This window comes from Pseudorasbora parva, chromosome 6, assembly GCF_024679245.1.
Source record: "Pseudorasbora parva isolate DD20220531a chromosome 6, ASM2467924v1, whole genome shotgun sequence".
Taxonomy (NCBI): Eukaryota; Metazoa; Chordata; class Actinopteri; order Cypriniformes; family Gobionidae; genus Pseudorasbora; species Pseudorasbora parva.
This window is the reverse complement of record NC_090177.1, coordinates 39,722,673-39,736,084: the sequence shown is the minus strand read 5'-3', so window position 1 is coordinate 39,736,084 and position 13,412 is coordinate 39,722,673. Positions and strand designations below refer to the sequence as shown.

General features: G+C 42.5%; 1 protein-coding gene across 7 annotated transcripts in view; it reads left to right on the top strand.

The window, feature by feature from the left end:
* Positions 1–13,412, top strand: part of LOC137079001 (protein phosphatase 1 regulatory subunit 12B) — an 81,980-nt gene that overhangs the window by 62,394 nt on the left and 6,174 nt on the right. For 2 of the 7 annotated variants that reach the window (XM_067446906.1, XM_067446913.1), the window contains one exon: positions 12,260–12,488. The exons of 1 other annotated variant lie outside the window; for it this stretch is intronic. In XM_067446906.1, coding sequence (XP_067303007.1) covers positions 12,260–12,394 — 135 coding nt within the window. In that variant the 3' untranslated portion in view covers positions 12,395–12,488. Of the gene's footprint in view, positions 1–1,508; positions 1,584–12,259; positions 12,489–13,412 lie in introns of those variants that run through there. 4 more of the 7 variants (XM_067446911.1, XM_067446909.1, XM_067446910.1 and 1 more) reach the window with 4 other exon arrangements.

The window sequence follows — 13,412 nt, the reverse complement described above, 5'->3', positions numbered from 1 at the left end:
AATGTATTTACAGTGGCTGGTCAAAATTCTTGGCACTCCTGGTAAATATGATCAAAGATGGCTTTAAAAAATACATCTGCATTGTTTATCCTTTTGATCTTTTATCTAAAAAATTCAGTCGTCTCCTAAAATGCCTGATTTGAAGTTTGAAGAACACCTGACGAGAGTTCAGAGACCATTCCTCCACACCGAATCTCTCCAGATCCTTCAGATTCCCGGATCCATGTTGGTGCTTCTTCTCTTCCCACTCATGTTCTATAGGGTTCAGATCTGGGGACTGGGACAGTCATGGCAGAAGCTTCATTTTGTGCTCAGTGACACATTTGTGTGTTGATTTTGATGTTTGTTTTGGATCGCTGTCCTGATGGGAGATCCAACCACGGCCCATTATAAGATTTCTAGCAGAATCCATCAGGTTTAGATTATTTATCTGTTGGCATTTTCTAAATCCATTATATCATGTATCTGGACAAAATGTCCAGGACCTCCAACAAATAAATAGCCCCTTAACATTAAATATCCAGCTGTATTTTTAGCTGTGGACATGTGGTTACTTTTAATCCCTGTTTGCACCAAACTCATCAGATAGGTTTGCTGCCAAAAAGCTCTTTTTATAGTTTCATCTGACCACAGAACGAGTCCCTTTTGAATTTCCAGTCGTGTCTGACAACTAAATATGCTGGAGTTTGTTTCTGTTTTTTCTTTTCTTGAATCCCTCCCAAACAACATGTGGTGATATAGGGACTTTCTGACCCCAAGACTCAATGAATCTCCACGATTCTCCATCTGTAATCCATGCCGAGTCTGTCCACTCTAATTTTCCTCCTCGCCTTGCATTAGGATGATATACACACACACGTCCTCTTTCAGGCAGATATGTAACATCTTTAGTTGATTGGAACTTCTTAATTATTACCCTGATGGTGGAAATGGGAATGTTTAATGCTTTAGCTTTTTTCCTACAGCCACTGTCTATTTTGTAAAGCTCAACAATCTTGTGATGAACGATTAAGGGAATTTGGCCTTTATGCCTCCTTATATTTATACTCCCGTGGAACAAGACATCATTGCTGGAACATTTCATGTTCCTTGTCTCCCTGGTGTGCTAAAAAAATGTAACTATTAATAAGAATATTCTTCATATTGTACTCTTTCTTTCTAGAGGTGCCAATAATTGTGGCCCACGTGTTTTGAAAAAAAAAAAACATTTATTTCATTTGTGATTTACCCCCCATTTTCAATTATTTTATTTTAATGAAAGGTTAGATTTTTATGATTAATATATATATATATATCAAAAGGATAAACAAGGATTTTTTTTTTTTTACAGCCATCTTTGATCATATTTACCAGGGGTGCCAACAAGTTTGACCATCACTGTATGACGTGAATGTAGCTATTCAAACGCTGATGATAGGTCTAACAGACTCTCACTTCATTGAGCCAATCAACATTAGAATTGAGAAGCACTTGTATTTGTTTGATCAGTGATGTCACTGTTGCCCCAGCAGACGCCCTCAGTGAGGCTTCGCTACCAGTCCTGAGTTCATCCTCAGCTGGACTGGGTGAAAGAGGGGCAGATGGTGAGTGGTTTTGCCCCACGTGTGGTTGCCTGCTCACACACACCAACACACACCCATTACTCACGGCAGTACAACATGGTGTGGGTCATTTAGATCACTTTGTGTCTTTGTTAGTCACACATTTGTATTCACAATGTAAAGCTCTTAAAATAACTAGATCTCTTACTGTAATTCCTTGATAACAGGCTTACTATCCTATACTTACCTTACAAGTCAAGTCACCTTAATACAATACAGATTGTTTCAAAGCAGCATTACAATACTAAACAGGAAATAAACCTAATAAACAATGAGATTATTTATGAGACAGATGCAAATAATAATTGAGAAATATTTTAGAGCTGTAAAGCAGCTCTAAAAATAACAATTGTGTCAGCTCAAGTCAGTATGGTGTTGATTCAGTCCAATAACTGTAAAGTTCATCAACGAAATTGAATCAGAATCTTGTGTCAAATGTTGGTGAGCACTTTCGAGATTTACCTTGTTGGGAGTGGTAGACAATCAAATGGTGGGGATTCTCTGAGTTGTAAAGGAGGTAAATCTTGGTCAGGGTACCATTTTGGGTCAATTGGGCATGGGACAAATCATCAGTAGTGTGCCCTTGCGTCATTAGGTGTTCTCAGCTCAATTCAGTTCAGTTCAATAGCGGTAACATTCATAGATTATGAAATGAGTTCAATTCAGCTATAAATCAGACCTGCTAACTTGTCGCTTTTCGGCGACAATCGCCGTTTTCTTGGTCAATTGGGTCATTTACGTGAATCGCGTAGAACTGAGTTTTTTTTTTATTGGCGGGGATGTCTACAGTTCTCCATAAACTAGACATGCAAAAAATTATTGGATACTTCTTATAACTGACATTATTTTAAAAAAGTGCATTTGACTTTAATAAAGTGTATTTTCATCCCCCGCACATTTACTGGGTCTCACTGATCCTAGTCGACCCGCTCCGAGCGGGATTCGAACCGGCGTTACCTGCGTGAAAGCGGGCAAGTTAACAGGGACGTTAAAGAGCGCTTTCTTTACCTCGGTTGTTTGCACGCTTCTTTAAGGTCACGAGCAAGTGTATTTATACATAGAAACCAATGTGAATATATCAAGATTTAAATTCAGAGACAAAAAATGATCTATGCATGTCATTTTATTCGTATCTAAATATGAGGACGGCGCTCTCACAGAAAGTCCAAAAGCGGATTCGTAGAAACTTAACTTTGGCCGTGTCAAGGTTGTCATGCTGGAGCTGCAGCTGAAGGAAAACAATCGTTATGAGATGAAACGTGACGATGACAATCAGACGATTGCGACAATATATGCTTTATGTGTGTTTTTCAAGCCATCTCCATGTAGGCTATTTATTGACAATAAAGTATATCATATGAATAATGCAGTGCTAACAGACAGCTTTTTAAATGTTTATCTTCTGCTCACCAAAGCTGCATTTATTTAATCAAAAATACAGTTAAAACAGTAATATTGTGAAATACCATTACAAATGAAAACAGCCTTTTTCTATGTGAATATAGTAAAGTGTAATTTATTCCTGTTATCAAAGCTGAATTTATCATCATTACTCCAGTCTTCAGAGTCACATGATCCTTCACTAATCACTCTCATATGAGGATTTTAAGACAAGAAACATTTTTGATTGTTATCTGTTGAAAACAGTTGTGCTGCTTAAAAATTTTGTGGAAACCATGATACATTTTTTGTTGAGAAAGTTCAATGGACAGAATTTATTTGCATTTATTAAATAAATTATTATCTTTTGTAATATTAAAAAATTGTATTATAAAATTTAATGTAGGCCTAGCCTATGTCTGATCAACAAAAGTATTAATTTCTCTTTTTTAATTTTACCACAAATATTTGAATGGTAGCAGCACCATGAGCAGAAAAACTGTTTTCAACACTGATAATAATCATAAATGTTTGAAATAAATGCCACTTTACAACCTGTCCGACTCATTTCCACAAACGAGACACGCAGATGGAAACGTTCTTTTTTGTGTCATTTACTGTAACGCTTGTCCATACACAGGTTTTGTTACCGCTGGCACTTACTGGAATACTACATTATCCAGCATAGCTTGAGATCAGCAAACTACAGCGACTCAAATAGCTCCAATTACAACCTCCCTTTGACCTGGACCTCAGAGACTTGAGACTTGACTTGGACCCTAAAGACTTGAGACTTGACTTGGACCCTAAAGACTTGAGGCTTGACTTGGGCCTGGACCTCAGAGACTTGAGACTTGACTTGGACGTCAGAGGCTTGACACTTGACTTGGACCCTAAAGAATTGAGACTTGACTTGGACCCTAAAGACTTGAGACTTGACCTGGACCTCAGAGACTTGAGACTTGACTTGGACCCTAAAGACTTAAGACTTGACTTGGACCCTAAAGACTTGAGGCTTGACTTGGACCCTAAAGACTTAAGACTTGACTTGGACCCTAAAGACTTGAGACTTGACTTGGACCCTAAAAACTTGAGACTTGACTTGGACCTGGACCTCAGAGACTTGAAACTTGACTTGGATTTGGACCTCAGGGACTTGTGAACATGTCTGCTGTCAAATCAATAATATTGCTGAATATTAACAAAGTCCATTTAAAGCAAATAATTTCAGTTGGTGGCCATCTTTGGACGCCTCTCAGGTGACTATTTGACATTCAAGTGCAGCTCCTATCTCTTTAGACAAGTATATTGTAGAACTGTTGTCGCCAATGGTCTCTATGATCAACTTAGCTCACAATACGTTTTGGGAAACACAGCACAGAGCTTCTAACAACGAAGGCGGAATTCCACCATATTGCACTGTTAGGGGTTAACAGTTTATGACCCAAGACCAAAAGTAAAGTGAAGACCAAGAGTCAGGAGTGCAGTTAATTAAAGAAACATGTACTGAAGAATAGTTTGCAGTTTCATCAGCAGAAGCCAGCTTCAAGTCTCACAAGGAGTTCTTAGGCCGCACTCGCTCTCAACCCGTCCCGTCGTATCATACGTACAATTGTCCCAACAGTTATACTGTTTTCAAGGTCTATCCAAGTCATTACTGCAAGGTGGATGATTCTGATTGGCTCAGAGAAAATGAACAGTCATGGTAAATTTCCACACGTCACTTAATCAGATGCACGTGTCCATAGACGTGTCACTTGTTGATGCTTTGACCATGAAATTAGGTACATGGTGACCTTCCAGATCTGGAGCAGACGCCAGCTTGCCCAGAACAACAAGTCCACCCATCTCTTAGGTCCACCCATCTCTTAGGTCCACCCATCTCTTAGGTCCATCCATCCCTTAGGTCCACCCATCTCTTAGGTCCACCCATCCCTTAGATCCACCCATCTCATAGGTCCACCCATCCCTCAGGTCCACCCATCTCATAGGTCCACCCATCCCTTAGGTCCACCCATCTCATAGGTCCACCCATCCCTTAGGTCCACCCATCTCTTAGGTCCACCAATCTCTTAGGTCAACCCATCTCTTAGGTCCACCCATCTCATAGGTCCACCCATCCCTTAGGTCCACCCATCCCTTAGGTCCACCCATCTCATAGGTCCACCCATCCCTCAGGTCCACCCATCTCATAGGTCCACCCATCCCTTAGGTCCACCCATCTCATAGGTCCACCCATCCCTTAGGTCCACCCATCTCTAAGGTCCACCCATCTCTTAGGTCCACCAATCTCTTAGGTCCACCCATCTCTTAGGTCCACCCATCTCATAGGTCCACCCATCCCTTTGGTCCACCCATCCCTTAGGTCCACCCATCCCTTAGGTCCACCCATCTTTTAGGTCCACCCATCTCTTAGGTCCACCCATCCCTTAGGTCCACCCATCTCTTAGGTCCACCCATCCCTTAGGTCCACCCATCTCTTAGGTCCACTAATCTCTTAGGTCCACCCATCCCCTAGGTCCACCCATCTCTTAGTTCCACCCATCTCTTAGGTCCACCCATCCCTTAGGTCCACCCATCCCTTAGGTCCACCCATCTCTTAGGTCCACCCATCCCTTAGGTCCACCCATCTCTTAGGTCCACTAATCTCTTAGGTCCACCCATCTCTTAGGTCCACCCATCCCTTAGGTCCACCCATCTCTTAGGTCCACTAATCTCTTAGGTCCACCCATCCCTTAGGTCCACCCATCTCTTAGGTCCACCAATCTCTTAGGTCCACCCATCTCTTAGGTCCACCCATCTCTTAGGTCCACCCATCTCTTAGGTCCACCCATCCCTTAGGTCCACCCATCTCTTAGGTCCACCAATCTCTTAGGTCCACCAATCTCTTAGGTCCACCCATCCCTTAGGTCCACCAATCTCTTAGGTCCACCCATCTCTTAGGTCCACCCATCCCTTAGGTCCACCAATCTCTTAGGTCCACCCATCCCTTAGGTCCACCCATCTCTTAGGTCCACCAATCTCTTAGGTCCACCCATCTCTTAGGTCCACCCATCTCATAGGTCCACCCATCCCTTTGGTCCACCCATCCCTTAGGTCCACCCATCCCTTAGGTCCACCCATCTCTTAGGTCCACCCATCCCTTAGGTCCACCCATCTCTTAGGTCCACTAATCTCTTAGGTCCACCCATCCCTTAGGTCCACCCATCTCTTAGGTCCACCCATCCCTTAGGTCCACCCATCTCTTAGGTCCACCCATCTCTTAGGTCCACCCATCCCTTAGGTCCACCCATCCCTTAGGTCTACCCATCTCTTAGGTCCACCCATCTCTTAGGTCCACCCTTCTCTTAGCTTCACCCATCCCTTAGGTCCACCCATCTCTTAGCTCTAACCATCCCTTAGGTCCACCCATCCCTTAGGTCCACCCATCTCTTAGGTCCACTAATCTCTTAGGTCCACCCATCCCTTAGGTCCACCCATCTCTTAGGTCCACCCATCCCCTAGGTCCACCCATCTCTTAGCTCTAACCATCCCTTAGGTCCACCCATCCCTTAGGTCCACCCATCTCTTAGGTCCACTAATCTCTTAGGTCCACCCATCCCTTAGGTCCACCCATCTCTTAGGTCCACCCATCCCCTAGGTCCACCCATCTCTTAGGTCCACCCATCTCTTAGGTCCACCCATCCCTTAGCTCTAACCATCCCTTATGTCCACCCATCCCTTAGGTCCACCCATCTCTTAGGTCCACTAATCTCTTAGGTCCACCCATCCCTTAGGTCCACCCATCTCTTAGGTCCACCCATCCATTAGGTCCACCCATCTCTTAGCTCCACCCATCCCTTAGGTCCACCCATCTCTTAGGTCCACCCATCTCTTATGTCCACCCATCTCTTAGCTCCACCCATCCCTTAGGTCCACCCATCTCTTAGGTCCACCCATCCCCTAGGTCCACCCATCTCTTAGGTCCACCCATCTCTTAGGTCCACCCATCTCTTAGGTCCACCCATCCCTTAGGTCCACTAATCTCTTAGGTCCACCCATCTCTTAGGTCCACCCATCTCTTAGCTCCAACCATCCCTTAGGTCCACCCATCCCTTAGGTCAACCCATCTCTTAGGTCCACCCATCTCTTAGGTCCACTAATCTCTTAGGTCCACCCATCCCTTAGGTCCACCCATCTCTTAGGTCCACCCATCTGTTAGGTCCACCCATCTCTTAGGTCCACCCATCTCTTAGGTCCACCCATCTCTTAGCTCCACCCATCTGTTAGGTCCACCCATCTCTTAGGTCCACCCATCTCTTATGTCCACCCATCTCTTAGCTCCACCCATCCCTTAGGTCTACCCATCTCTTAGGTCCACCCATCCCTTAGTTCCACCCATCTCTTAGGTCCACCCATCCATTAGGTCCACCCATCTCTTAGCTCCACCCATCCCTTAGGTCCACCCATCTCTTAGGTCCACCCATCTCTTATGTCCACCCATCTCTTAGCTCCACCCATCCCTTAGGTCCACCCATCTCTTAGGTCCACCCATCCCTTAGGTCCACCCATCTCATAGGTCCACCCATCTCTTAGGTCCACCCATCTCTTAGGTCCACTAATCTCTTAGGTCCACCCATCTCTTAGGTCCACCCATCTCTTAGGTCCACCCATCTCTTACGCCGCATTCACACGGGGCGTAGGCGTTAACGCTTCCCATTTACTTTGAATGGGTGACATCATCCGTTGCCGAACTGAATTGTGGGTTCCGTCGCGGTGCTTCACTTGCGTTCCAAGCGGCAGAAGTTGAAGATTTCTCAACTTTTCAAGCGTCAGCGCAGGCATCATCCAATCAGATCGCCTTATGCAAATATCCTACAGCAGACGCTAGCCAACAGCTTTGAGCTCCTGTGCAGTGCACTGACAACAACTACACGGGCAATCGCAATCACACATAACACCAAATCGGCATCCATTTCGTCTCACAGACTAGCTGTCATAAAAAGGTGTTTTTTTTGTGTTGTGTTTTGGTCCAAGCGGCAAGTTAATGTGATTGGCTGTTGTCACTATGACGATCGCGTCAGCACCCAGCTTCAGCCCCGCCCTCCGTCAAGTGTTAACGCCTACGCCCCGTGTGAATGCGGCGTTAGGATGCCCATTCTCAACACTGATCTGTAACACAGAATATTGCACAGATACACAGTTTCTCCAAGGTTGGAGTTGGTAAAGCTCTGGCCTGAACCAGAAAGTTTCCCAAAACATACTGATAACGTGCTTTCTCTCAGTGAGAGTTACAGACAGTAGTACAGGCAATATTCACATTGACTCTTCAGTGCTTCAGTAAAAGGAAATATTAAATGAATACAATTTAATAGAAATGAAAGACAAATCCATATTTCATCTCTGGAAGCCGGGCTAAGTGAGTAAGCGCTGTTACTATTACTATTGATTAAGGAATATCATAACTGGAAAGAATCATTAAAAATCATTATAATAATATAGGAGGATGAATATTAATTAAGGCTTTGAATTTAATTAGGACATATACAGGTATATTGAAGCAGCAGTGGATTTCAGAATGCACTTTTCTTCCACGTTGAACTTTCGCCCATTCATAGGAATATGAATGCACTTGCTTTGGTCTTTAGTATTAAGTGTCCCCAACTGAGCAAGCTAAAGAGAGTAGCAAGGAACCCAAACCCAAATGGAGAAAAAACCTTTGGGAGAAACCAGACTCATTTCAGGGGACCAGTTATCCTCTGGCCTAATGAATGAACACAATGTGATGTATGATTCCAGACTGCATCATGAGTCAGAGTGTGGATTGATATTATTCACAATAAGCACTGTATGAGAAAAAGCTGTGGCCAAATTATAAAACGCCAAGATCCAGACGCAATCAAGCAAAATGTTGATTTATAAATTCTGCGTTTACGCCGTGTAGTAATTACTCGTTACTACTAGATGACCGTCATGAAAATCCAACTCAGAGATGTTAACTTTCTCAGAATTATGTTTCTATGGCAAAACTATTAACGACAAAATTCAAATGTCTTTTATTTATTTTCAGATTATTCTTTCATTATTAAAACATCACTGAATTGGAGTTATTAATCAGAAATATTGCAAAACATGTTTTTTACTACATTTTACTGCAGATGCCATTGCAATTTTGTTTTTCTCTATATGGCATTACGGCGATCAGGCTCTTAGAAAACTCAGTTGTAATTACCACTTACCAATGAAAAAGATGTGAATGCTTTTCTCTTATAATCATGGTGATTCTGAAATGTTGTGAATGCACTTAAAAGTACATGTAATAAATGATGCTTGGTATACTTAACAAAAATCACACAATATTAGTATCATGTTATGCTTATTAGAGTTAACTTGGCAACATGCTATCGACACACTCCATCAGACTGTTTAACTCGTGATGTTTTTAATACTGTTTCAGAATCCAAACTTCTACTCCGTTTCGATGGAGAATACTATTTCAGCAGCTGTTTATGAGCACTGTTTATTCATATTAAACATTTAAGCTAAAATAAAGGCTCTTTATCGGCCCTGATGGTTTCATGAGAACCTTTGCACATGCACAAAAGGTTGTTTATAGTGGAAAAGGCTCTTTGGGGAAACCAAAAATGGTTCTTCTATTACATCGGTGCAACCCCCTCCCCCCATCCCCCATTTTGGATCCTTTATAAAGAGGGAACCTTTATTATATTGGAGCTACTGAGTAATGGAATAATGAGTCATGGCTAAATGAGATGCCTGATATGACATGCCTATCTCTGTTTGTCAAAGCAATACATCATTTTTAGAACGTTATCCTGTTCAGATATCTGGCTACAAATGCTTTTTGTAGAGGTAAAACCATGAATCATGAAAGCGCTGTGAACAGATGCTGGATGGCTTGCTGTTCTCTGTTGGTTGTCATGCTTTGGAGAAACTCATCGGCCTGCTCCCAGCGCAGTAAGCCGTGAAACCGCGTTTGGAAACGGTGTCAAACCTCAGGGTTTCTCCACATGCTGGTTCAGGAAGTTTCTGAGGTTGACCACAGATGCCTCACGTCACTCATTAATCTCCACACCGCACGGTGTGAGGCTTTTATATAAGAAAATAGTGGCGATTACTACTGTTTAAACTTGCATTAGTGAAAAGCTTGATTTGATTTCATGTAAGTGGTCATGAAAATGTGTGCAGACCTGGTTTGCTGTCCTTTTTGTCAATGACTACAGTTGCATGTGCTTTGTGTCAGTGAGTTTATCCAATTCAGATTTATGTTCTCAGCTGATCGTCTTTGCATGATTATGTTCCCGTTCTAGAGTCACCATGAAAGTGGCATGAGTGGGAGGAAATAGAGGGTGCATTGTGGCTCCTCACAACATTTTTAGCCAATTATATGGTTAAATGTGTCTGTATGAATAATTTATTTTTCCTGGATTTTGTGCCAATCAGAATTAACCTAATAGGGTTTTCTAAATTCCAGTTCAACTCCTGAATTTGAATTTGTGCAATTAGGGTTTGGTTTTGGGTTATTTGCATGTGATTATGCATAATTTACCCAGTGTAATTAAAGGGTTAGTTCACCCAAAAATGTAAATTCTGTCATTAATTCCTCACCCTCATGATGTTCGACACTCGTAGCCCCTCCGTTCATCTTCAGACACAGATGAAGATATTAGTGTTGAAATCCGATGGCTCAGAAAGGCCTTCATTGACACCAATGTCATTTCCTCTCTCAAGACCCATAAAGGCACTAAAGACGTCGACACAAAGCCCATCTCACTATAGCGGCTCTACAATCATTTAATGAAGCCACGAGAATAGTTTTTGTGCGCAAAAAAACTAAAGAACGACTTCTATAGTGATGGGCCGATTTCAAAACAAAGATTAGAATGGATATGAATCAGCGGATTGATTCATGATTCGGATCACGTGTCAAACTGCTGAAATCATGACATTGGCGATCCGAATCATGAATCAATAATGAGTCAAAGGGTTTTTTAGAGGGTTAGTTCACCCAAAAATGAAATTTGTGTCGTTAACTCCTCACCCTGATGTCGTCCCACACCCGTAAGACCTCCGTTCATCTTCAGACACAGATGAAGATATGTTATATTTTAGTCCCAGAGCATATGCAGTCTGTGCCCACTTTACTGTCCATGTCCAGAAAGGGAATGAAAACATCATCATAGTAGTCCATAATCTGACATCAGAAACTCTTGAAGCATCGAAAATACATTTTGGTCCTAAAATATCAAGAACTCAGCATTTGTCAGCATATTCAGCATTGTCTTCTCTTCTGTGTTCCTCAAAAAAGATTTAAACGGTTCATGAATCAGTGAATCAATCAATGATTTGGATTGGCAATGTCACGTGATTTCAGCAGTTCGGATCGCGAGTCAAACTGCCAAACTACGGAAATCACGTGACATTGGCGATCCGAATCATTGATTGATTCTCTGATTCATTAACCATTTATATATTTTTTGAGAAACTCTTAGAAGAGAAGACAATGCTGAATAAAGTCGTAGTTTTTGTTATTTTTTGACCTAAATGTATTTTCGATGCTTCAAGAGATTCTGATGACACTGATGTCTCATATGGACTACTGTGATGATTTTTTATTCCCTTTCTGGATGTGGACAGTATAGTTTGTATACACTTGCATATACTCTCGGAAATGCTCTCAAATTCATTTTTGGGTGAACTAACCCTTTAATTACACCTGATAAGAAATCTAATGTGTAAAATCCCTACTTGCACTCAAGGGCTGAATCAGAAATCGCCCCCTATACCCTTAAACAGGGCACTATTTGAAGGGGTAGCCATTTTTAGTGGTGTCCGAAACCATAGTGGACATTATTGAGTGCACTCATTCAATCCCACAATGCACTGCAATAACGAGTGTACAACTGATGCACACAAAACGGCTGTCCGAATGCACGCACTCATGTTCATCCACTCCTTCAAGTGAACTGTATTAGTGGACTGATGTAGGGGAAAGTGAATGAGGGTTTAGGGGGCGATTTCCGATTCAGCAAAGATCTGCATCATGCCGCTGGATTAAAGTCATTCACAGACAGAACATTTGGAAAAACTACTAAATATGCACTTTTTTGCTTGTGTATAATGTGCACTGATGAATAAGAACAGATTGATTGGGTTAAATTTGATTTCATGTTGACTTTGCTTTAACTAACTCAAGCACACTAACGCTGTCCATTTTTGTTCCCCAACCGTCTCACACCCGCTCTCGCTCTCATCATGTCTGGGCCTCTCTGTATCTCCAGACCCTTCCTGCTCTGGCTCGGCTGCAGGCTCTCCGCAGGGGGAACGCGCACCTCCTAGTGGAGAACAAAGCCATGCTGCGCACCCTCGCCCGCCTCACTCAGACGGCCTCTCTCCCCGAGACGGAGGATCTCTAGTCCTCTGCTCGCTCTTTCACCGTCTCTCTGTCCCTTCCTCCTTCCTGTTCTCCGCTGACCCTGTAGTCCTCTTCCTCTGCTGCACACCTCTCAGGCAGGTCTTGCTGTTTCATTTGTTTGTTTTGCATTGGTAAAGCTTTATCGTCCATTCTTTCTTTCTTTCTCGCCGCTCCTCTGTTGGGTCTGGGGAAGGGTAGCCCCTCACATTCCTTTTGCAGGCGGTGGCTTTGAAGATATTTATAGAGCTTCTAAACACATGACCAAACGCCTCTACACTCAAGTAATGTCCAAATCAATCCACAGCCTCTGTAGCTTTACATTTACAGTCTCTATGAACACAGACTCACTGGTTACATAATATCAGATGCCTTTATTACATACAGATAGCAAGAAAAATGAATCAAATCATTTTGAAAATTAAAGTAAATGAAATTCATCAAATTACATAAATAGCCCCCCTAATAGTATAATACTTTCCCCTCACAATCACAGTAATGGGTTTGAATAATTGCGCTTGATGAATGATGTCATTTCCTGGGAGTCACAATTTTATGAAATGTTCAATCAGGAAAGAGTTAAGAATGGAAATGTAAAGTTGGACCCTTTCTGCTTTCTGTAGCGATGCTCAGGCAGTGTTTGCATACTTTATCACAGATGGATTATCTACAATATTCATTAAAGCTCCACTGTGTGATATTTTCCCCCATCTAGCGGTGTAAAGGTATATGACCATCCAGTGAATAATAGTTTCTGTTCCTCTCAGTTCTGATTTCGTTTTAACTCCTACGGCGGCCGATTTAGTCCAAGATTAACATGGCAATCCCCCTCTTCACATTCGACACGGTGCCATCGAGTGTTAAAACGCCAAAGGCGAAGCTTGAATTTACGGGTATGTCCCTCTTTGGCTAATGTACTTTCAAAATGGAGGGACAACATGGCGACCGGCATTCGAACCCCTCACCCGTATTTATTTTTAATGGCATATTATAAACTTATGAGAATACTTTATTACTTGAAA